Here is a 23,137-nt window from a genome sequence, read left to right as displayed (position 1 = left end):
GAGTATTGTTTTTTGAAGTGTCTAGGGTTTTTGCCCAGTTTTTCAAAAGTGAATTTGTTTTTTTTAAATGTTGATTTATAAACTCTCTCTTTTTTTTAAAAGATTTATTTATTTTTCTCCCCTTCACCCCCACCCCAGTTGTCTGTTCTCTGTGTCTATTTGCTGTGTTGTCTTCTTTGTCTGCTTCTGTTGTTGTCAGTGGCACGGGATTCTGTATTTCTTTTTGTTGCGTCATCTTGTTGTGTCAGCTCTCTGTGTGTGCGGCGCCGTTCCTGGGCAGGCTGCACTTTCTTTCGCGCTGGGCGGCTTCCTTACGGGGCGCAGTCCTTGCGCGTGGGGCTCTCCTACATGGCAGGGCACTCCTTGCGCACAGCAGCTCTGCACATGGGCCAGCTCCACACGGGTCAAGGGGGCCCGGGGTTTGAACTGCGGACTTCCCATGTGGTAGACGGACGCCCTAACCACTGGGCCAAGTCCGCCACCTAAACTCTCTTTTTTTATTGCCATTAATTTATCTATTTCAAGCCTGGATTATTGTGTGAATCCTCAACTGGTTTTGTTGCTTTTGCTTTTCTTTTAACCAGTTTGTTTCTGTCAGCACTAGTGTAACCTTAAAACAGTTTTTTCTCTTCTGCCTAAAAGTGGTAGCTGGTAGCTCCGCCTTGCACTCCAGATCTTCCTTGCAAATCCTCTCTGCTCTTTCTCCAGGATGATGCTGTTTCCGAATGGCCCAGCTGGCCATGCAGCCCAAGCCACTCTCTCCTGCCTGACTCCTGCTGGGCAGCATTTATCCCACATGGTGGTTTCCTAACCCAATTGAGAGCCCAACTCTGGGGGCCGGTGGGGCCTGTGCTGCGGCGTGGAGGTGGGCAGGTGGGCGCGCAGGCCCTGCACTGAGCTGCACTGCCTGTCTCTCGCAGTGGGCATCCCTACCATCCGGTGGTGTGGGGCCGAGGGCGACTACAATGTCATGGTGATGGAGCTGCTGGGGCCCAGCCTCGAGGACCTCTTCAACTTCTGCTCGAGGAAGTTCAGCCTCAAGACGGTGCTGCTGCTGGCGGACCAGATGGTGAGATTCGTTTGGGGAAGTTACCAGCAAAGTAGGCACTTCAGTGTTTGTTTGTTTGATGTGCACGTTTGGTGAATTTCCCAGTAGCTGTCCTCTTTGTTACTGTGCCTGTTAAGGCATGGGGAGAAAAATGGGAAATGGTTTAACTCTTGCCACAAGAGGATGTCCTGGTTGATTTGGTTTCAAGGCCCCTGTGCGTGACATGCTCACAGCACGTCAGGTTGTGTGGAGACTCCTGGTTCTTTGGGCCCCCATTGGACCCTCAGCAGTGTCTTGTGCACAGGTGGTCAGAGAGGACAGCTGGTGCCGAACACCGTCTAGAAGCACCCTGACCCGTCCGTCTGCTCTCTGTCCTTCCCCTGCCAGAGCCAGCAAGGAGGAGGTGCCTGACCCGTCTACGGGGGCACTGGGAGCTGTCCTTGGGAGGCACCTTTGGTCAGTTCGGTGTCTGCCCTTCCTGATTAAGTCTGTTCTGGACTGAGGGGTACAGAATGTGGAGTTTCAGACATAGTTCTCCCAAACATAATGGTTTTACAGCCTCACCACTCTGGAGTTCAACCCCCTGCCCCTGCTTCTCTGCTTACAGATCAGCCGCATCGAGTACATCCACTCCAAGAACTTCATCCACCGCGACGTCAAGCCCGACAACTTCCTCATGGGGCTGGGGAAGAAGGGCAACCTGGTCTACATCATCGACTTTGGGCTGGCCAAGAAGTACCGGGATGCCCGCACCCACCAGCACATCCCCTACCGGGAGAACAAGAACCTGACCGGCACTGCCCGCTACGCCTCCATCAACACCCACCTGGGCATCGGTGAGCTCCTGGGGTGGTGGCCTCCTACACCTACTCTTGTCAGCTGGCGGCTCACAAGCCCTAGGGGCCATGAGGATGTTTGTTCTCCAAAGGCTGTGTGCCAGCCAAAGGGGCGCTGATGCAAAATACCAGAAACTGCTTGGTTTTTTTAAAGGGTATTTATTGGGGTAGGAGCTTACAGATACCAGGCCATAAAGCATAAGTCACTTCCCTCACCAAAATCTATTTTCACGTGTTGGAGCACGATGGCTGCTGACATCTGCGAGGGTTCAGGCTTCCTGGGTTCCTCCCTTCCAGGGTCTTGCTTCTTTCTGGGCTCAGGGTTCCTCTCTTCCTGGGGCTGGCTTCTCTTTCCTCTGTGAGCTTCCTTCCTGGGGCTCCAGCTTAAGGCTTCAGCATCAGACTCCAACATCGGAAATCCTCAACTCTGTCCTTTACTATGCCTTTTATCTGGGAGTCCCCACCCACCAAAGGTGCCCTACTTGCACAATAGGTTTACATAATTACTTAATCAAGAATCTCTGAATCCAGTGTAATCTAATGTGCCCAGAGGAAAAGATAGTTTACGAACATAATCCAGTATTTCTTTTTGGAATTCATCAATAGTAACAAACTGCTACCGCCTAGGTGGAGGTGTTACCTGGTCTTTGCGGCAGGAGGGTGTGGCCTGGGCTTGGAGGAGCTTTGTTGTAAGGTTGGGTGGGGCCAGTGAGCACTGATGTTTCCAACATGTTCATGTCGGGTCCCCTCTGACATTGAGGTCACCCAGTCAGAAGTGTTGGAGATTTCCTAAGAGCCCGTGAGGAGCAACTTCCAGCAAAGCAAGATGCTCTTGGTATAAAGTCCATTTTTGCATTAAGTGTTAGCCGGTGTCTTCTGTTTTTTTTAATACGTGTGCTGCGTAGTTCTGTAAGCACATGTGCTATTCTTTAAGCATTTCCTTTCCTGTTTCTTTCCAGAGCAGTCTCGGCGCGACGATCTGGAGTCTCTGGGCTACGTGCTTATGTACTTCAACCTGGGCTCTCTCCCCTGGCAGGGGCTGAAGGCTGCCACCAAGAGACAAAAATACGAAAGGATTAGTGAGAAGAAGATGTCCACGCCCATCGAGGTGCTGTGTAAAGGCTACCCTTGTAAGTCTGCTCGCCCAGAGTGCTGCGGCTCGTGGCTCCCACCCGGCTCCAGGGGGACTCGTGCTTGACATCCCACGACAGCTCCGCCCCGTGCCGTCTGCGGTGAGGGGGAGTCTGTGCAGGGAAGTCATGGCCAGTGCCCCGAGGGCCCTCTGGGGACAGGTGCTCCAGGGGAGCTGGACCCAGCACACCGTCTCCCACTCTCAGCACCCCAAGTTGTTTGGAGGGCAGTGAGTGGACAGGTCATAGCCTGCTCTTCACACTGGCAGAGGTCTCCTGGCCGCACCCCAGGGGACTTTCCTTTGATGGTGCAGGGCGGCTGCCCCATAGCAAATGCTTTAGGTGATATTTGTGTTTTACAATGTTGGACTTATTTTTTTGAGATACTGGGGATGGGGATTGAACCCAGGACCTCATATGTAGGAAGCCAGTGGCACTCAACCCCTGAGCCACATCAGCTCCCCTGACTGGTTTTTTTTCCTCATTTGTTTTTGCTTGTTGTTTGTTTTTGTTTTTTTTAGGAGGCACTGGGACCTCGCACGTGGGAAGCAGGCACTCAGCCATGTCCACTCCCTGAGGCCTGTTTAAACATGTTGTTTTAGTCGGCCAAAGGGGTGCTGATGCAAAGTACCAGACCTTGTTGGCTTTTATAAAGAGTACTTATTTTGGATAGAAGCTTAGAGTCTCAAGACCTTAAAGAGTCTAATTCAAGGTACCATAAGAGGAACTTTCTTACCCAGAGTCATTTGCCAGGTGTTGAAGCAAGATGGCAGGCGATGTCTGCGAGGGCTCAGCCTTCCTCTTCTTAAGGCTCCATGGGACCAGCTTCTTCTGCTCTCAGCTGCAGGCTGGCACAGGGCTTGTTTCTCCCCAGAGCTCTTTTCCTTCCCAGCTCAGCTGCCCTGGTCTCCACAAGGTCAGCTGTGGGCCATCAGGCTCATCTCTCTTCCCGGGCCTGCAGAGTCATCCTTCATGTCTATGGTGCTCCCTTCCTCTTTCCTCATGAATGTACCTCTGTCGTCTTGATTGTCCATTTATGTAGCCCAAAAAGGACCAGAGACTCAAAGCCCTAATCTTAACATAATTTAATTAGATGTCTCAGTTGAATCTAATACAGGCAAAGGGTATCAGACCAGTTTACAAACATACGCAGATATCTCTTTTTGAAATTCATGAATAATATCAAGCTGTCATACATGTTATTGGTATTTCAGAGTTCATCTGTTTTGTATCTTATGTGTTGGTAGCAGAAGGTAAGATAATGTTAGTTAGCTTTGAATTTCTTACTGTTTTGCAGCTGAATTTGCCACATATCTGAATTTCTGCCGTTCGTTGCGTTTTGATGATAAGCCTGACTACTCGTACCTGAGGCAGCTCTTCAGGAACCTCTTCCACCGCCAGGGCTTCTCCTATGACTATGTGTTTGACTGGAACATGCTCAAATTCGTAAGTGGCACTGCCAGCTTGCCCACTGACTGGTTTTGTGAGGGGACACAGACCCTCAGCTCAGGGACCCTGTTGCCTCTCACGGCTCAGGTTCTACGTGTCGTCAGTGTGGGGGCAGATTTACTGCCTCGTGGAAGCCAAGTGCACCTGGCTGTTCTTAGACTTTTTGGGGTAACATGGGCTCTCTGGAGGGCCAGTAGGCGTCCTCCAAGCTTCGGTCGCCAGTGTCCCCGACGCAGAGCACTTCCTTGGCTTGCTCAGCTTAGGTTGGGAGGGCGCGTCGTCATCTTCCTCCACCCCGAGAGTGGCAGTTTGGGCACAGTGCTGACATGACTTATGAACAGGAAGTGGCATTGTTTTGAAGGAGGGCTGTGCCTGAGGTCCCAGACTCATGGCCTGTTGGGTTTGTCTGCACCCCCAGCCCTGTTTCCTGCTCCCACGACTTCTCCAGGCCAGACCCCGACCCAGGCCCCTGAGGACACCCAGGAGGCAGTGTGGTGCTTGTCGTCTTAGTTCAGGGGGCGGCCTCGGTGGCATGCTGCGCTGCCCTATAATAAGCTAGCTGTACGGTTGGTTTCCTGTGGTACCCAGTTTATTCATGAAGAGGTATGTTGAGTGCCACAAGGTGTAGGCGGAGAGCACCTTGGGCTTTGGTTCACTCCTCTCTCAAATTAGTACCTCATCCAGGACTAGGAACATGAGCTACTGCCAGAATTCAAGCTTTGGGGGAACCTTTACTTCCTTTTTCACTGACAGCGTGTTCTGTGGAGTTAGTTAAAAATAGCAATTGGAACTTTTCCAGAGTAGCAGAATCTGACTGAAGAGCAGGACCCCTTTTCAGAGGGGGCAAAGCAGGACGCATCACCAGACAGCTCACAGGGCGCACAGGTGCCCGCCCGGGGCGCATTGGGAGTGGCTGCAGGCCTCCGAGGACATGGCCGTGGCCAGTCCTGTGCTGCGCAGGCAAGACCCAGGCTGTTGGGAGGAGAGTGCCCACCAGGCTGGCACGCGCACGTCTTCCCAGCTGGGGTGGGGTCCCAGTGTCCTCTGGGAGCACGAGGGAGCTCAGCAGAGAGGTCACACCTCCAGGCAGGTGGCCTTACTTCAGCCACCTTGGGTCCACCCCCTCCAGTGTGGTCCCTCCTTGCAGAGCCAACTTACCCTGGCATCGTCCATCCCTTAGAGGTCAGCCAGATTTTCCCTGAAGAGACACATAGTAAACAGTCCAGCTTTGTGGGCCACACTAGTGTCATCTACTCGAGTTTGCAGGGGCCACGTAAAAGTGACCACGGGCAGTCTGAATGAGTGTGGTAACGAGTGCAGGTGCGGGGCTGCAGTTTGCAGACCCCTGCCTTGGAGCAGTTGGGATTTGATCTGTAGCCTAAGCACTTATGTGAAACCCTTGCATTTAACTGGAAGCTTAATTGGCCCTTGCTGGGCATGAGCAGGTGGATGGGGCCCCACAGAGGCCTCCTGGCATGAGCCCCGTGGCTTCCTCTTGACCTGGTGCCCCCCCAGGTTGGGGCCTGGACCTCCTAGCTGGCCCCTTGGCCACTGAAAGCAGCCCACGCTGCTGTGCACTGCCATCTGGCCCCAACACTGCCTCTGTCGTTGCTGTGGCTGTCCCCTCCCTCCATCTTGTTCCCCACAGGGGGTCTGCCTCGCGGTGCTGGAGGGCTGGGGAGGTCAGGGAGGCTGCGGCCTGCCCCCCCAGCTGAGAATGGCCGCTGGGTTTGCTCCTTGGGTCTCCGTCCCAGCAGAGGTGGGCCAGGAGCAAGCAGCCCAGGAACGTGCCTTTTGAGACATCCTGGTCACAGACTCTTTGTTACTGTTTCTAAATCTCTTGGATAAAATTTCAGGGCAGGAGTGGTTCTCCTCCAGCGTGTTGGGGAAGGAAAAGAAGGTTAAAGTTCTTTGCCTCTAGAGCCTTGTTTTGGTGCTCATTGGGATTGGCGGCAAGATTGCGCCTGCTTCTGGCAAGGAAGACGTTTTCTGATTTGCAAAGTCCAACTCTGTTCTGGTCTCACCTCCTTTCTAAGGGTGCCAGCCGGGCAGCTGACGACGCTGAGCGTGAACGCCGGGATCGAGAGGAGCGACTGAGACATGCTCGCAATCCAGCCACCCGGGGCCTCCCCTCCACAGCCTCGGGCCGGCTGCGGGGCACGCAGGAGGTGGCCCCTCCCACGCCCCTCACCCCCACCTCACACACTGGTGAGTGGTGCCGGCGAGGGCGGCTCACCCTCTTCCGGGTGCTCCCTCGGCAGACACCTGGGTTGTGGTTGCTCCTCGGGTGCTTTTGATGGGGAGAGCTGACCGGCTCTGGGACACCTGGGCTCCAGCACGCAGCCCTGGGGCGGCACCTCCGTGCCTGGGGTCACTGGGGGGCTGTGCTGTGTGCGCCCAGGTGGGCCTGGAACGGCTGCCCTGCTTTTTAGGAAGCTTTGCTGTTACTCTTCCCATCTCTTGTGTCAAATTTCTTGTTATGCAAGTGTCCCCTGCCCCTGCGGCGGGCGTGGTGAGCACAGGGTTGGGCCCTGGCCTGGAAACTGGCTGAGCTTGCCTCCTGGCAAGGTCCCCCAGACCCCTCTCCCTGGGCCTGGAGCTTCAGGTCCCACCCACCCACTGCTTTGTTGGCCCTGAGGCAGGGGCGGGTCCCCTGCTAGTGGGGAGAGTGTCCCCGTTGGTGGGGAGCAGCAGGCCTCACCTTGCCTGCCTTTCCTTTCCTGCAGCGAACACCTCTCCCAGGCCCGTGTCTGGCATGGAAAGAGAGCGGAAAGTGAGCATGCGGCTGCACCGTGGCGCCCCTGTCAACATCTCCTCATCCGACCTAACCGGCCGACAAGATACCTCTCGCATGTCCACCTCACAGGTGTGGCCTCTCAGCTGGCCGGGTGGGCGCGGGCGGCGGGGCTTTGCTCCTCCCTGTGAGCTGGTTCTGTGGTACCGAAGGAAAGGGGACATGTCTTCTTAGGGTTTCCTCCTGCTTCCTTCCGTGCTCGCTCTCCATCTCTGTGGTTCTGGCCTGCGAAAGAGCGCCTCGGAGCCAGCCTGCCTGGGGCTCGCCTAGCTGTGGTGCTTGTGGGAACAGGAGCTGGCACTGGCCAAGGGCTGGTGGCGAGGGGGGCGTTGCTGGCCCAGCCTGGGGTCTGCGTCGTGCGTGCGGGTCAGCTGGGAGCCGCCCTGGGCCGCTCACGTGCCCTGCCTGGGCATGAGGGCCCCTGGGGCAGCCTTCCCCGGGCGTGCCCTTGTCTGTCCACATGCCAAGGTGGGACAGGTGTGCATCGCCTGTCCCGCATGTCTCTTCTCTCAGGCCGTTTTCCTCCACTAATAGCCTCTCCTTCCATTCTTGCTTTTCAGTGTCGTTCTCTGGCAGACTCTTAACTTTGCCTCTTTTCAGCAGACGGAACCACGTTTAATGTGCAGAACCAGTTTTTGTCCTCCAGCAGCTTTCAGGGTCTTTACTCTTCGGGTGGCTAGGGGATGTGTAATGTCAGAACCTTCCGCAACTGCCACAGCTGTTTCCAAGGCCAGCTGCCAAAGCAGCTCTGAGTGCTTCCTGGCCAGCCGGGAGTGGGCTGGACCTCTGGGAAGGGCACCCTCCACGGCAGGGGCTCTTGACCTTGCTGTTCCACAGACCCCCTCGCTAAGTCCAGGCTCTACCAAGTGTTAGTAACCCACCACCTCTGCACCAACACTTCCCCCAAGGATGTTTTTTTAAAATTTTGGTTCACACTCACGGACCCCTGGTCAAGAACCCCTGCTCTACAGGATTGCCCTTGCCCTGGCCATCCGCGCTTCTGACCATCTGCCACTAAAGTCAGGTTCCCAGCACTCTGTCGGGCTCGATAATCCCCCAGAACGATTCAGGACTCAAGTGGAAGCGCTGGTCTTAAAGTTACAGTTTTATTATAGCCAAAGATAGAGATAAATCGTCCGGTACGCTGTCACCTTCTGGGTTTACAAACAAGAACCAAGGACTCGCGCTGGCCGCCCTGTGCCTGGGCGGGTCCCACATGGTGGTTAGCAAAGCCAGCTCCCGGGAGGCCCTCTGGCAGAGGCGCGTGGCAGCACCACAGGTGGAGAGCTCTTGACCTTTGATCTTTAATCACATAAAATGAATTCTACTGGAAGAGTCCAATTTACTAGAAACAAACTGTTTTCATGTAACTTTCTTCCAAAGATGCCAAAGAAAAACATAGCTTGAACATCCGCTTACCTGGTTTCATTCTTGGAGCGTGAAGAATTCCTCCAGTTGGACGAGGTCAGAGCCCTCGGTTTAGACACTCCTCGCAGAGGCACCATTGTGCGGAGCCTGTGGCCGCCCAGTACCTCACCCTCCGCCCACCTGCAGAACCTAGACCTGACTTTGGGGTTCTTCCCACAAGTCCTGTACCCCTAAATCTGCAGGAGTGAGCAGACCCGGAAGGCCTCATGCCTGTCGAGCCCGTAGCTTGAGCTGGTCGGGGCAGCCTGTCCCCAGCTCCAGCGCTGGGCGAGGTAGCCTCCAGCTATGCACCAGCAGCCCGTGTCGGGCTCGGCAGCCCTCTCTGCACTGAACGCCGGACCCCGGAGGGCAGGCTGCTTCCCTCCTTTGCTCCCTTCCTGAAGAAGGCTTCTGTTGGATTTGGGATCACTGAGGAAAAGGAAAGAAGCCCAAGGCCCTCGGGGGTAGCAGGCTTCTCCCTGCCCAGTGGACTTTGGCAGCACCCAGTGCATGGTCCTCCGAGCACAGGGCCGGAGCTGGAGGGACAGAGCGGGGCAGGGAGTGCTTCGTTGTCCTCCCCCGGGAGCTCTGCATTGGCTCGTGCAGGTTTACAATTTGGAATCACACTTGTTTGTGCTCTTGTTGTTTTTTTTTTTACCACGTCAATAAGTCAGGAGCAGATGTGGCTCAAGCAGTTGAGCACCTCCCTCCAATCCGGGTGTTCTGGGCTCTGTTCCCGGTGCCTCCTGAATAAACAAAGGCAAACAGACAAAACAAACGGAAAAATAACTCAGGAAAGGCTATGTGGCTCAGTGGCTGAGCTCCAGCCTCCCGCTTACACTGAGCTGGTTTCAATCCCCAGCCTCCAGTACCAAAAAAAAAAAAAAAATGCAAAATCAGCCTGGGGCTTAATGTTAGGGAAGAGTCTCCAAACAGATGTCTCTTGGTTCCCTGCCAGAGCAGCCCCCAGCCTGTGCCAGCCGCTGACGGGGTCCTGGGAGCCCACGTCCAGCCCTGCCAAGTGTGTCCTGGCGCTGTGCTCTTCTCTGTTACCTCACGCGGCTGGATCCCTCACTCGTGAGGCACTTTGCTCTGGGAAGTGTTTCAGCTCCAAGCTTTGGGGCCTGTGGGGCGCCACCTGCCCTCGGGCCTTGGCTGAGCTGTGCCTGTCAGCGCTGATGGGCTCCCTTCCCTAGACGTCCACCGGAAGGCGTCACTCCACTGCCATCTTCTGGTCTGGAAGCTGGGGGCTGGGGGGCTGCTGCAGAGCCTGCGCCACCCTCCCAGGAGGAGGAGCGCTGCGTGGTTTACGGCAGGTGCCGTGTGTGCAGGGGGGAGCTGACAGGTCTGTGAGTGAGGCCGTCAGACCCAGTGCTGCTGTGGGGAGAACCACGCCGCCCTCGGAGACCCTCCTTCCTGAGGGGTGGCTGGGCAGGGTGGACCCTGGGAGACCTGCGTCCTCGTCCTGCTGACCCGGGCCGCTTGCGGCCGGGCACCTTGTGCACCGTCTCCCCACTCAGGCCTGACTTGGGGGACCAGGGTCCCAGCTGTGGTGTTACCTGGGTGAGGTGCAGACCCGTCGCCAGACGCCTAGAGCCTGGAGGCTCCTGGTGGGGGACCTGGGGGCCTCCTCCGCCCAGCACCACTCGCAAAGCCTTGTGCCGGGCTATGTGCTTGCCCCCTCCCTTTCTATCACACCCGTCACGTTTGCAAGGGATCAAGTCGTCCGTGTACTGAACTCTCGGGGTGTCACTCTGCCCGGCCCTCGCTGGCCTGTAGAAATTGAGCACCTTTGGTTCTCGAGGTAGCCGGGCAAGACGAGCTGGGGGCAACAGTGCCATCCTCTCATTCGCCTGCTCAGTTGGCTCTAGGAGGGTGACAGCTGCTCTCGGGACCACTTGAGCGAGAGTTGGGCTCATGATTTGGGCTTCCGGCTCTATGGCATGCAGCTGGGCCCAGCCGGAGCCACAAGTGGCAGCCCCCGTGAGGGGCAGTCCCCATGGACAGTCCAGGACCTGGTGGAGAGGAGGGCAAGAGCATTTTTGGAGCAGGCTAGGCAGGCCACTAGGTGGGCCGGGACTCCATGTGCCTACCTGCCCAGCAGAACTTACAACAGCTGTCTTTTCCCCACCTCAGAATAGCATTCCTTTCGAACACCACGGCAAGTAGCTGCTCGTCTCTCGCTGGAAGGCAGCACTGGGTGAGTGTGTTGACATCGGGTCCAGTCTCGGTGAACAGCCAGGCTCAGGGCTGGGTGGGAGCTGACCGCCCCCTCCCAGCTGGGGGAGGCCGCAGGGGTCGGGCTTGCATGCCGACGCTCCAGGGAGAGGCGTCCTCTGGCTGCCATCTCCGCGCGTGGACTTCCCGCAGCTGGGGTCCGCTCCTGCCGGGAAAGGAGCCCAGGAGCGTGCGGCAGCCCCAGCCCCGCCGGCCTCCTCCCAGCCGACCTATCAGGCAGGAGCGCCGAGGTCTGGGGCGCCCAGGCCGCCTGGTCTGCGCTTGGGTGCGACGGGGAGGTGTGCCGCGTTGTGCTCAGCTGCGTGCGTCATGCTTGGTGTCGGGGTCGCCCTCGAGCCCCTGCTGGATTCAGCGGCTCCTGCGGCCTCGGCGCTCCCCGGCTTTCTCAGTGGCCTTCTCTCGTTGACTGCCGTCCCTTTTGTTTGTCCTTGAGCTCAGTCCCTGCCCAGCTGCCTCACCCCTGCAGCTGCCACCCATATTGAGCCGTCCAGCCTCCTGCTCCCGCTGCCTCCGCATGGCTGGACGTACAGGCTGCCCTCTGCGTCTCTTTCCAGCAGAGAACTCGCAGCTTCTGTCGACTCCTGCCGTCTGTGCGCCCTGCTGCAGGTCGACGTGGTGTGTGGTCTTGGGTCTGTCCTCTGGGACCGTGGGGCACGCCTCCCCGGAGGGCAGGTCGTGGTGGCCGTGCAGGCCTGTGCTTCCATTTCCAGAGCGCCGAGTTCCTTTACAGGAGGCGGGGCACCAGAGCGAACCTGGCCACTCGGGCTCGGCGGTCCCCGGGCCTCCTCGCTTGCATGCCTCTTCTTCCTCTGTCTTCCTGCCACTTGTACTGCTGAGCACGTTTCCTGGCAGCAGAGGGACCCTGGCCACACACCCCCCAGGCAGCTGGGGGTGTCCCTGACCCCGGGCTCCGTGCTGCGCCCCGGCTGGCCCGCCCTCTGGCCTCACGCTGACCTTCTCTGTGCTTTGGCTCCGACAGATTCCCGGTCGGGTGGTCTCCAGTGGTCTGCAGCCTGTCGTGCACCGGTGAGAAACCTCCTTTGTGCGGTGAAGGGGCAGGCACTGCATGGCTGATCTACTCTGTCACCCACCAAGGCTCCCCCAGCCCCGCGCCCCGCGCCGAGTGTCCACACCGGAGCGCTCCTGGCACTCGCCCCGCGGCGCCCCGGGAGGCGACACCCCGAGCTGGACAGACTCCAAGTGCTGCCACCGCCAGGGGCTGGCCCGAGGCCCAGCCGTCCTGGGCTGGGAAGAAAAGCAAAGTGTGAGAGAGACAATTTGCAAAGAGAATCAAACTCCCTTTCAAGAGTCTTTCCGTTTTCCTCCAGTGGTGGTAAACCTGCGCTCCCTGCGTATTCTATCAGTCTTTTACTCGGTTGAGACAGTTTTGTATCATTTTGCTAAAAATTATCGGCTTAAATACGTGTAAAGAAATTTGTCTTTATTGTTTCTTCTTGTCTGTTCTCGCGGTCTTAGAAAAACATTGTCTTTAAAGAGTCGTGGAACAAGATGCTGTGGAGTGGGCCATGGCGACCTGCCGCCGGCTGGGTTGTCGGTTTTGTCGTGTGGTCTGCTTTGGAGAGGGGGTGTCTTCCTCAGAAGCTTGTCGAACGTCTGCATCTGTACCTACGGTGTGCCTCCGGGGACCTCGCTCGCGCGCTCCGGGGTGCCATCTCCTTCCCCACTGGACTGGCTCGCCTGTGCAGCACCCATGCAGCGAGAGAGCACAGCCTGCTGCAGAGTGTGGAGTCTCGGTGGTCCCGGGCAAAGTAAGACGCTGTTCTTCCCAGAGGCGGCGGGAGGAACTCCAGAGCGTGGAGGCCAAGGCCCCCAAGCCCTCCAGGATGCTCGGAGCTGCGGACTGAAAGGGGCTGCGCTCTGCTCCGTGGGAGAGCAGCACTGCCAAGCCTGAGGGGCTGCCACCTGGCCTGTGTGCTTATTTTGGCGATGCTTGTTGCTTAAATGCCTTTGGGATTGGACGGTTCCTGAACAGACTGTGAAACTACCTGTGCAGATGGGCGCTGGATAGCTGTGTCCACCTCTGTGTGCCCCAGGGGGGCGTCTGTTGTCTCCAGAGTCCATGTCTGCCCAGAAAGGCAGTGGCTGGATGGTCCCTGCCTTTGAAGTCCCCAAAGCAGGGGACAGAAGCCAGGTCTAAAATCTCACACAGAAAGGTGTTGCTTTGCAGGACACTTGGGTGGCAAGGAGCCTCGTGACCCGAAGTTGAACTAAACTGAAGCAGATGGAGATGGGGCATGGGGTGGAATTGAAGTTCACGACCAGCGGGGAGGGCCCGGGGCTGGTGCGGTCCCAGTTGCCACCCCCCTGGGGTCCCCCGTCCCTTTGTTCTCCCTTCCTTCCCGGTCTCCTGGCACAGAAGTGCTGGCTATAGGGCCAGCGAGGCGAGGCTCTTGCGTTCCCGGCCAGCAGCCCGGGTGCTTGACCAGGGCTTGCTCCTTTCTGAGCCCCTGCCCTGGTTCTCGGGTAAGCGTTTTGGGGTGCGGAGGTGAGCTGCGTCCCCAGTGGTGCAGGGGGAGGGGGAGGTTGGGAGGGTCCCCGGACAGTTCGAGGTTTTCTTTGTTGCCAAACGCCTTCATCAGAATTGATCTTTCCCCTTCCGTCCTGATGGGACCACTGCGGCCCTGCAGTCACCTTCTCGGTCAGCGGCGGTGGTGCCTGCGTGCAGCCACAGCGCCACCACGCAGGCTCCGGCCTGGCGGATCCAGGGTTCGACCTGAGATTGAAGCGTGGGCTCCGCCACGGGAAATGCACTGTGCACGCCTGTGGGCTGGTGTGCAGGCCGTGCCCCTACCACGCTGCTTGTGTCCTTCACCAACAGTGTAAATAATAAACCCAGAGTGACTTCTGCCTTTCCCCGCCCCTCACGTGCTTTTGACTCGTTGGTTCTAGAGTTGTCAGCGTGCATTTGCACACTTGAGTGAGCACTCAGTGTGTGCCCTGTGGTCTGGGAGAGGGCTGGGAGCGACTGGGGTCTGACTGGGGGAGGGAGCCTGTGTGTCCGTCCCGGAAAGCACCCCCCGCCCCCACTGGCTCAGCGGCAGCTCTCATCAGCTCACTCACTCGTCAGCTCTTCAGCTGGGTGGGGGGGCTCCAGAGAGTTGCCTGCCTGACCCCACAGGCCTGTGAGTAGCCCCGACAGGAAGCAGCACTCACCTGCCCTGGGCGAGTTGGGAAGGGCAGCAGCTCCTGGCATGAAATGTAGGTTTGCCTCAGTGTCCCCCAGGCTACCATGCGCTGCGCACCCGCCCCAGAGCCAGGCCGGCCCCAGCTGTGCTGGCAGGGGCAGGGGTCTGGGGAGTTGTGCCCGAGTGCTGTGTCACAGGGCAGGGTGCACCATGCGTGGCGGTGCGCTGGAGGCCGGGCCTGGGCCGCCCCAGCCTGCACAGGGTTTCACACGCCTGCTCGTGGTGGCCAGTCTGGTGCCACGTTAACTGTGCCCTGCCCTCTGTGGTCCGGGGCGTCCCACGGCTCGCAGACTCCCCTGCGCCCCTGGAAGGCCCCGCACCTCTCCTGGCCTGAAGGGCCCACATTTCGCTCCCAGGCGCGCTACCCTAGGGTGAGGGTGTTCTAGGCTATGCCAGTCGGGTGCACATGTCCCCCCTTTTGTTACGCAACCCCCTTGTAATGCCCATCGGCACTTTGCAGCCTAGGGTTTCTGAGGGCACAGAGAGGTCGTCCCCTCCTGTCCTGGCTGGCGCTGGTCCCCACATCCTGGCACTGCCCTCCAGCTGTGCCCTAGGGGACCCAGGACTCTGATCCCCGAGGCTGTAGGGACGTTCGCACATCGCAGGCCACGCTTCTGGAGACCGGCAGCTCTGGGCTCCTGGCCACGCCTCTGCCCCTGGCCCCCGCCAGCAGCCCTTGGGTCTGGTGGCCCCCGGCCTCAGCTCCTGGCCTCCAGGAAGCCCCCCACCCTGGCTGCTGTGCACAGCATAGGGGCCAGCAGGGGCAGGCCCACCCTTGCTGAGGGGTGTGGGCAGTGCCCAGCTGGCCCTCTGCCCTGCCTGGCCCCGCCTCTCTGTCAGGCAGCTGCCACCTCTGCACAAGGTGCCACTGGCAGAGGCTGTGGCGGTCAGAAGGTGCCCGCGCACAGCTGGCCTTGCAGCACTGGGCAGGGCGGTCAGGGTGTGGCAGCACCCTGCCAGCTCCCCGGCTCCCTCCTGCCCTCGTGGGCGGCACACAGGTTTTGCCTACCTCCTATCCCCAGTTTTGGGGTGATGGTATCCGCCTGCCCTCCGGGGAGTCCCCCCAGGGTTTCCCAGGCATCGGGTAGGCTGGGGGAGGGGTCCTGGTCTAAACAGGGTGTGACACTTTGGCAACATAGTTCACGGCTTCGGTGGGTGCTGGGGGGCAAGGGGCAGCCCAGGTACCCCACCCGTTCCTCTGGAGCCCTCAGGCCCTGGCGTGGGAAGTCGGGCACATGGGGGTCTAAGGAAGGGGCTGGGCCCCGGCCCAGCCCTATGCACCCCACAGCAGCACGTTTAGGGGAGCAGCTCTGGGGCCCCGGGGCACAGGTGCTCTCCATGTGCAATGCTGGGCGACTAAGCCCTGTGGGGTGAGCACAGGGTAGGAGCAGCTGCAGAGAGGGCTTGAGGGGCAGGGGCTGACCAAACGGGCACCCCTGGGCAAGGCAGAGGGCACAAGGCCCGAGCGTCACCGGCCCCTTGGGGACACGCCCTCCCCGGCAGTCAGGCCAGCAGCCTCTCCTGAGGCACAGGGATCCTGAACCCGGCCTCCGGGGCCCAAAGGTGGAGCCGGGGCAGGACCAGGGCGGAGTGCAGGCCAGGGGGCGGGTGGGGCCCGCGAGCGCCCGGCTGCGTGACGACGCGAGCCCTTGCTTTCGTTGCAGAGGAGCAGGGAGATGGCGTCTCTCCGGCTGCACGCGGCCCGCCCGGGCGCCCGCTGCCGTCCCCAGCGCCCACGACGCACCACCTACTGAGGGCAGCCCCAGCGGCCTCTGACCGGCTCCCAGCCACGCAGGCCGCCGCCGGCCATGAGGGCAGGTGGGTGTGAACCCCCGGCAAGGCCCGCTCGGTGAGCAGGGCTGGGCCAGGCACAGCAGGCGCTGGGAGGACAGGGCGGCCCGGCACCCAGGGGGCAAATAAACCCGAGTGTGGAGAGTCCTCTTTTGGGAGCGCACACACCGGGAAATGCCAAACGTGTGCTGTCCGCACAGCCCCTGCGGCCAAGCGGCCGCTCCAGCGCGGCGGGCCCCCGTCTCCTGCGCGGCTCTCCGGGCCAGCAGCAGTTCAAAGGCTGATGCACTGACAAGGACAAAAGCGTTTTGTATGAATAACCAGTTTCTTAACGAGACGACACTTGGGGTGAACCAGGGAGCACCCTTCTCTACACTGAAAGTTCCACACGGCTCCTACAACAGTTGGTTCCTGAGGCTCTGCTCCTGCACCCCGGTTCGTTGCCAGCCGCTCCCTCGCGGAAGCTGCTGGCTCCCTAGACACTAGTTCCGAGAGGGTGGGTGTGCAGGAGCGTGCAGGGGCACCGGGGCAGGGGCGGCGCAAGTGTGGTAACACGCGGCTTGGCTTCAACACAGATCCGGTGGGGAGCGGCCCGTCTCCAAGCCCGCCGTCGCCCGCGCAGCAGCGAGCAGGGCGCTGCGCAGCCGAGCAGCTGACGGCCCGCGAGCTAGTCCTGTTGCCGAAATAAATAAGTGCCTCGACGGTCTCCGCACCTCCTCCTGCGGCCCGCCCGGCTCAGACGCTGGTTTCGGGGTTGTGCGCAGCCTCGCCGTTTTCCTCGGGCCCCCTTTTGAGGAAGCACTCCACCTCCCGCGAGTCCACCCGCAGCTCGGCAGGCGGCTTGCTGAGCGCCTCCTGCTGGGCCGCGGGCCGCGCCGCGCGCCTGCCCACACACAGGGCATTGCCCAGCAGCAGCACGAGCGCGGCGCTCAGCACCTCGGCCCCCGCCAGGATGAACACGTACTTGTAGACGTGGGTCGCGTCCAGGAGCTTGCCTGCGAAGGGCCCAGCGTCACCGCCTGCCACCCAGACTCCCGGGCAGTCCCATCCCGTCCCGCAGAGCACTTAAAGTTAGAAGGGGCTGGAGCGGAGGGCAGTTAAGGGGTGTGGGACCGGCCCTGCCTGTGTCCCCGTGGGGCCCTCATGGGAGCCATGGTGTCAAACGCTGCTCGGGGCTCCCGAGGCAGCCGGCCCCACCCAGGCTGCCCTCCAGCGCAGACCCTCAGTGCCTCCCGCAGAAAGAGGAGTGCACAGGTGCCCCTCCCGGGCCCTGCTGGGGGGGCGTGCTCAGCCAGGCACTGAGCCCCGGCCCCCGTCTTGGCAGTTGTGGGACCCCCAGGCTGGAGAGGCAGGGTGCTTCCTGTTCCTGGAGCCGCACGGTGCCCGCAGAGGCTGGGTGCTTGGGAGTCTGCCAGTCTTGGGGGACCCTCCCGCCACTGGACAAAGCACGTCACGTGGCGAGGGGCGCAGGCCGTCGGGGCCTCTGCTGGGGCACTGCGTGCTACAGAGCTGCCGGCGTGGCCCCTGCGCCCCGTGTGGGGCCCTCACCTCCCGATGGCGGCCCGATGAGCACGGCCACGGCCTCCAGCAGCAGCACGAGGCCGATGGCGCTGGAGAACGTGTGGGTGCCCACGATGGCCATGAGCACCTCAAACTGCAGGGCGCCCACCATGCCGTAGGAGATGCCGAAGAAGATGCAGAAGACAGCCAGGCCGCCGTAGTCGGAGGCGGTGGAGCCCGCGAGGTCGGCCACCGCGTTGAAGAACATGGCGAAGCTGAAGAGGTAGACGGAGTACGGCCGCACGCGCCGGAGCCCCGCGACGAGGCCGGCCGTGGGCCTGGCGAAGATGTCGATGAAGCCCAGGACGGTGAGCAGGAAGGCCGCCTGCGTGTCGGGCACGCCCAGGTCCTTGGCATAGCTCACCACGAACACGGGCGGCACGAAGAGGCCCAGCACCATGACGGACGCGGCCACGGCGTAGACCACGAAGCCGCAGTCCCGGAAGACGCTGAAGTCCAGGAGCCGCCGGGCCGGCCGCCCCGCGCCCGCCCGCCCCGCGCCCGCCCGCGGCGGCTCCAGGGGCCTCATGAGGGCCGCACACACGCAGCAGTTGAGGAGCATGCCGCCCAGGATGAGGAAGCCGCCCCGCCACCCGTACTGGTCCTGCAGCAGCTGCCCCAGCGGGCTCAGGGCGCACAGGAACACGGGGCTGCCCGCGGCCGCCAGCCCGTTGGCCATGGGGCGCCGCTTGCTGAAGTAGCGGTTGAGCATGATGAGCGACGGCTGGAAGTTGAGCGCCAGGCCCAGGCCTGGAAGAGATGGCCCCGGTGGGTCTCCACCCGCACCCCCCGAGCCAGGGCGCTCGCCGCGGCCCAGGCCTCGCGGAGGGGCTGCAGGGGAGTGGCGCCCTGGGCCCCCTGCCACGTACCTGTCAGGACCCCGGTGGTGAGGTAGATCTGGACGATGCTCCTGCAGAAGGAGGCGGCCACCATGCCCAGCGACGCCAGGAGGCCGCCCACCAGCATGACAGGGCGGCAGCCGAAACGGTTGACACACACGGAGCAGAGCGGGCCTGGGGAGGGCGGCGGTCAGGGGCGCAGGGCCGGGGCTCGCCAGCCCCCCCAGCCCCGGGCGCCCCTCACCCGTCCCGTAGAGCATGGCCAGCAGGATGGAGGAGATCCAGGCCGAGTCGCTGTAGCCGATGCCGAACTCGCGCATGAGCTCCTTGAAGAAGACGCTGACGGCCTTGGGGAAGGCGTAGGAGAAGCCGGTGATGACGAAGCAGCCGAAGAGCACAGCCCAGCCCCAGCCCCCGTCGGGGGCCTCGACGCCCGCTGGGCCGTCGTCCACCGCGGCGCCCCCCATGGCGAGGAGGGCGGGCTCTGCGCTGCGGGGGAAGAGGCAGCGCGGGGGCTCAGGCCGGAGGCCCCCCACCTCCGGCAGCACCGCGGCTCACCTCCCCCAGCCGCGGGCTCGCAATTGCCCGTGGGCCCTTCTTTGCAGCAGGCTCCAAAGGGCAGTGCCTTTTTTGGGCTCACAGAGGACTCACGTTACCTCGAGCGAGGAAGGTGGCCCGGCCCCGCTTGGAGAGGTGGCGGGCTGGGCAGGGTCCTGGGCTTGGCCGGCCCCTCAGGCAACGGGGCAGGCCTGGCGGGCGTGCCCACCCCCTCTCCTCGAGTCACACCGCCCTGAGCAGGGCGGGCGGGGGCGGGGGGGGCGGGAGCCTCCCGCCCTGAACCGCAGCTGCTGGCCCAGGGGGTGGGGAGGTGGGCAGGCCCCGGGCACCAGCACCAGCGAGGCGCTGGGCCCAACGGAGAAGAGGCCCTGGCTCGGCGGCCGGTGAGCACAAGGGCAGGGTGGAGGGCAGGAGGGGCCGTCTGCTCCCTTGGGTGGCCCCGCTCAGCCCTCTAGTCCCGGACAGGCTGTCCTGGGGCCCAGGGGACCACCCTGCGCCCCCAGGGCAGGCCCAGCAGTGGGGCAGGGGGTGCAGGTACACGGGGTCTCCGGGAGCAGGCCCCGAGGCCCCCAGGGCAGGCCTTCCCCTCCCCACCTCCAGGGCTTGCCCGCTGGGATCCCCCCTGCCCAGCCCTTCCCCTCCCCCCCACAAGCCCCCCCCACGCCAGGAGCCCCTCCCCCTCCTACCTCACTGCACAGGAGCGGCTGCGCAGGGACGGGCGGTTACTCCTCCGAGGGCCAGGGGTGGGCTCGGCGGCCTCTCCCTGCACGGGGCACGCTCACGGCTAGCTCTCTGGGAAGGGAAGAAGCCCTGACGCGGCGTTTGCCCCCTGCCTGGCCGTCAGCACCCCAGCACCCTTCCCACCCAGCCAGCCCGCTTCGGGGGTTCAAACGGGCAGGAGCCCTTGGCCCGGCAGAGCCCCCTGCTGCCCGGCCGTGCCCCCTGCTGCCCACGGAGCCCCTAGCTGCCCGACTGCCGTGTCAAAGGCGAGCAGGGACCTGGAGGGGAGTGGGAGGGAGGTACCCAGGGTGGGCTCAGGCTCGGCCCCTCACCCACCACCTCGCGTGCCTGGAGGACACAGCGCCAGGGCTGGGGGCCCAGGGGCGACGCGCCGTCCACAGCCTTAGGGTTAAGAGGCCCCGCGGCCACACAGGGCAGGGTGTCTTCACTGAGAAAGCGAACCCTACGTTTGGGGCAAACTTCGAGATACGATGAGACACGTACGCTGCGAGCCCGAGACCCAGGAACCCAGGACACGCAGATGAGGGCTGCAGACACTGGGCTTGAGCCTGGTCAGGGTACTGGCCGCCTCGGGGTCCAGGCTCGGGGGCTGCGGCCTTCCCGGGTTTACTGCGCTTTTAAAAGTGAACCAAGTGAGCCCCATGTGGACCCGGGAGGGGCCATGGGAACAGGGGTCGGGTCATCTGACCCCATGCACCACGTACCCCGATAAATAAGACGGGGTTTCTGAGGCCTCCTGGCTGTGCCAGCCACACCCTGGGTTCGGGGGTCCGTGGGCCCAGCCCTCGAAGCCCTCCCCGGCACAGGCTGGTCAGGAGGTGGACAGGAGGCCCTGGGGAGTGTCGCCCACCCAGCACCCCCAGACTGGCAGCTGGGAGGGCCAGGAGGGGTGGGCAGAGGCAGGAGGGCATTGGGCAGGTCGGGTGCCAAGGCCCTGGGGCCAGGACCGCCTGGAGGGCGCAGCGTTACGCTCACGAGGGGCAGCTGCCTTCCAGGCCGGAGGCCCAGGGGCACGGCGGGCACAGGGTTCCCAGCGACACCTCCGCCGGGCCAGCCGTGCTGAATGCCCCCAGCCCCTGGACCCAGAGACCCACAGGCCGAGGCTTCCCCTCGAGTTTCCCAGCCGGCTGTCTGCAGATGAAGGCTGAGGTCGGGGGGACTTGCAGGGGAGGCGGCCGGGTCAGTCCCCCGAGAAGCAGGGACACCTGCCGCCTGCTGTCTCCACCAGGGACGCGGCCAAGCGCCAGCACGTCTGAGGCCGGGCCGGGCAGGCTGGCCTTTCAGTGACATTTACCCTCTGGGGAAGCATGCGAGCCCCGCCCGGCCCAAAATAACCTGGGTCTCTGGGCCCCAAAATAACCTGGGCCTCTGGGCCCCGAAAGCCAATCTGTCCAGTCAGGCAGCTCAGACTGCCTGGGGCCCCCTGCACCCTCCCCAGTCAGGGGCCCCGGGAGCTGCAGGGTCCCCCAGCCCCACTCTGCCCACCGCTTGCTCTGGGCAGGGTCCCCTGCGGGCCCAGCATCTACACTCCAGGTTTTGAGTCCCACCCTCTAGCACACACCTCACACCTCCTGCGTCCCCGGGGAGTCCCCGACCCCCAGCCTGCCCCTTTGCGGCCCCCTCAGAAACCTCGGAGCCCCCGGCCACCTTCGCCCCAAGCACTGGCACACCTGTGAGGCTCCCTGGGGCCACCGCCTCGCCCTCGCCCCCCATTCCAGCCCCACTCCCTGGTTCTGAGCTGCAGCCCAGAGCCCGGAGCCAGCCATGGCAGTGCGAGGACGCCGCCACGGACGGTGGCAGGGCAGGCTGGCCGCTGTCCAAGCTGAAGAGGGCGGGCAGAGGGGCAGCGACAGCCCTTCCTGGGCACAACGCGCCTGGATTCTGGGAGACCCTGGGGACTATCCCGTCCCCGCGTCCCCAGGCCCCGAAGCCCGCGAGGGGAGGCACGCGGCGCCTCAGGCCAGCAGCGATAGGGCTGCCCCAGCACGGGCCCAGGTCTGGGGCTCGGAAGGCCCTGGGCAGAGCCCCTGTCCCCCTCCTCAGACCGAGCAAGGGGCAGCCCCTCCTGGGTGCGCGCTGGGGAAGGGGACGGGGGCCTCAGGCCAGCCTGGACGCTGAGTCACAGCCCGGCCAGGGCCCCGGGGGAGAGCCGACTGTCCCCGCCACCGGCACTCCCAGAGTAGCCCTGAGCTGGGCTCCCACTGCTGAGTGGGTGGCCTTGGGGACCTTCCCAGGATTGCTCCATCCCAGCCTCCTCCCTGGAAAATGAGGCTCGTGGGGACCCACGCCCCTCTACCCCCACTCTGAGGCCTGGGGACCCTGGCCATGGCAGCCTGGAGCGCACCCCCTGTCACTCACACCAGGACCTGCCACCTCATGCCCTTCCCCAACGTGGCTGGCAGAACGGGCGCACCCCGCACTCTGCCCCGGGCAGCCCCGTGTTCCCCAAAGCCAAGTGCCCGGGGACCACCACCCAGAGGAACCCACCAGCCCCGCCCCACGCAGGGCTCCCCGCGCCGACACGCCGACGCAGCCCAGTCCCACCTGGTGGGGGCCCGGGCTGCACCTGGCCACCTGCTGCCGCCCCAGGTGGGAGGGAGATGGCTGATGGCAGACAACGGGGGGGGGGCACTGAGGGCTGCGGGTGGCGTGGGACCCTGGCCCCACCCCGCCGGGGCTGCGGCGGCACCTCCCGTCCTGTCTCCACGCTCGGCGGCGGCGCCTCGACGGCTCTCCCGCTGGTGCCCCTGGAGCCGGCAGGCCCCGCCATGGCGGGGGCCCGGGGCATGCGGGAGGGGAGGATGCTCGGGCCAGCCCGCCTGGCCTCGGGACGTGGAGGACGTGACCGCGCCAAGGGAGGAGCCGTGCCGTATTGCCTGGAGTAGGCGGCCCCGCGCCGCTACCGTATTCGCCGCAGCGTGCATCCCGCCCGCTGCCGGGGGTTCAGCCGACGCCCCCAGGCGTGCTTCCCGCCAGCGGCTCCGCACGGAGCACGGGGCCCCAACGCGACCCCCGCCCCTCGCGGACGCGGCCCCGCTTTTCTCCTCGCCAGGGCCAGGGCCAGCTCCGAACTCTACAAATACTGAACTGGGAACTCCTGGTCTGCACCAGGTACAGGGGCCCCAGGCCCCAGCGACCGCAGGAGGACACCGTCCCTGCGCCCTCAGCTGCCCTGGGCAGCCCAGCCCACGGCCTGGACAGCGGTTGGGAGGTCTGGACTCACCCAAGGTGACTCCGTGAGGGCGCCCAGGCCTCCCCCGGAGGTAGAGGGCCCCGCCCGCCTTGCCCGCCTGGGTGGCCCCACCCACTCCCCACCACCGGCAAGGGCCTGGGGTGGCTGCCTCAGCTCCCCTGCCCTGGGGCGCCTCCGTGCCCTCTCGGTCGCTGAGGGCCCCGTCCTGGGACACGAGGGGTGGGGACACGCCTGGCACAGCAGACCTGAAGACCCCTCACTTACGCACACACTCCCGGACGCCTGTCTGGAGAGCAGGAAAGCCACCAGCCCTCGACGGCCTCCGGTCGGTGGGAGCCCAAGGCCAC

At 62.8% G+C, this 23,137-nt stretch overlaps 2 protein-coding genes across 6 annotated transcripts in view; one reads left to right on the top strand and one right to left on the bottom strand.

The window, feature by feature from the left end:
• The window catches only part of CSNK1D (casein kinase 1 delta), a 30,955-nt gene extending 14,350 nt beyond the window's left edge, over positions 1-16,605 (top strand). The window contains exons 3-10 of one of the 4 annotated variants that reach the window (XR_009182580.2): positions 921-1,069; positions 1,656-1,884; positions 2,844-3,014; positions 4,312-4,460; positions 6,500-6,671; positions 7,190-7,329; positions 15,773-15,926; positions 16,475-16,605. Coding sequence is in view for 3 of the 4 variants with exons in the window: in XM_004463680.5 (XP_004463737.1) it covers positions 921-1,069; positions 1,656-1,884; positions 2,844-3,014; positions 4,312-4,460; positions 6,500-6,671; positions 7,190-7,329; positions 11,882-11,932 (1,061 nt within the window). In the remaining variant the exon portion in view is untranslated. Of the gene's footprint in view, positions 1-920; positions 1,070-1,655; positions 1,885-2,843; positions 3,015-4,311; positions 4,461-6,499; positions 6,672-7,189; positions 7,330-8,640; positions 10,865-11,881; positions 13,783-15,772; positions 15,927-16,474 lie in introns of those variants that run through there. The other 3 variants (XM_004463681.5, XM_004463680.5, XM_058284949.2) reach the window with 3 other exon arrangements.
• On the bottom strand, positions 16,206-22,410 carry SLC16A3 (solute carrier family 16 member 3). 2 transcript variants are annotated; one of them, XM_058284946.1, is made up of 6 exons: positions 22,142-22,410; positions 19,543-19,648; positions 18,543-18,787; positions 18,329-18,472; positions 17,448-18,209; positions 16,206-16,894 (listed from the first exon to the last, which is right to left on the bottom strand). In XM_058284946.1, the coding sequence occupies exons 3-6, from the start codon at positions 18,763-18,765 to the stop codon at positions 16,635-16,637; spliced, it is 1,389 nt and encodes a 462-aa protein (XP_058140929.1). In that variant the 5' UTR covers positions 18,766-18,787; positions 19,543-19,648; positions 22,142-22,410; the 3' UTR covers positions 16,206-16,634. The 2 variants fall into 2 exon arrangements, with proteins under 2 accessions (XP_058140929.1, XP_004463734.1); XM_004463677.4 differs by lacking the exon at positions 22,142-22,410 and adding an exon at positions 20,081-22,116.
• Positions 22,411-23,137: the final 727 nt, after the last annotated feature.

The sequence above is a fragment of the Dasypus novemcinctus genome, chromosome 21 (genome assembly GCF_030445035.2).
Source record: "Dasypus novemcinctus isolate mDasNov1 chromosome 21, mDasNov1.1.hap2, whole genome shotgun sequence".
In the NCBI taxonomy this organism is placed as follows: domain Eukaryota; kingdom Metazoa; phylum Chordata; class Mammalia; order Cingulata; family Dasypodidae; genus Dasypus; species Dasypus novemcinctus.
Note: the sequence above shows the minus strand (reverse complement) of the source record. Positions and strands in the feature narration are given on the sequence as shown.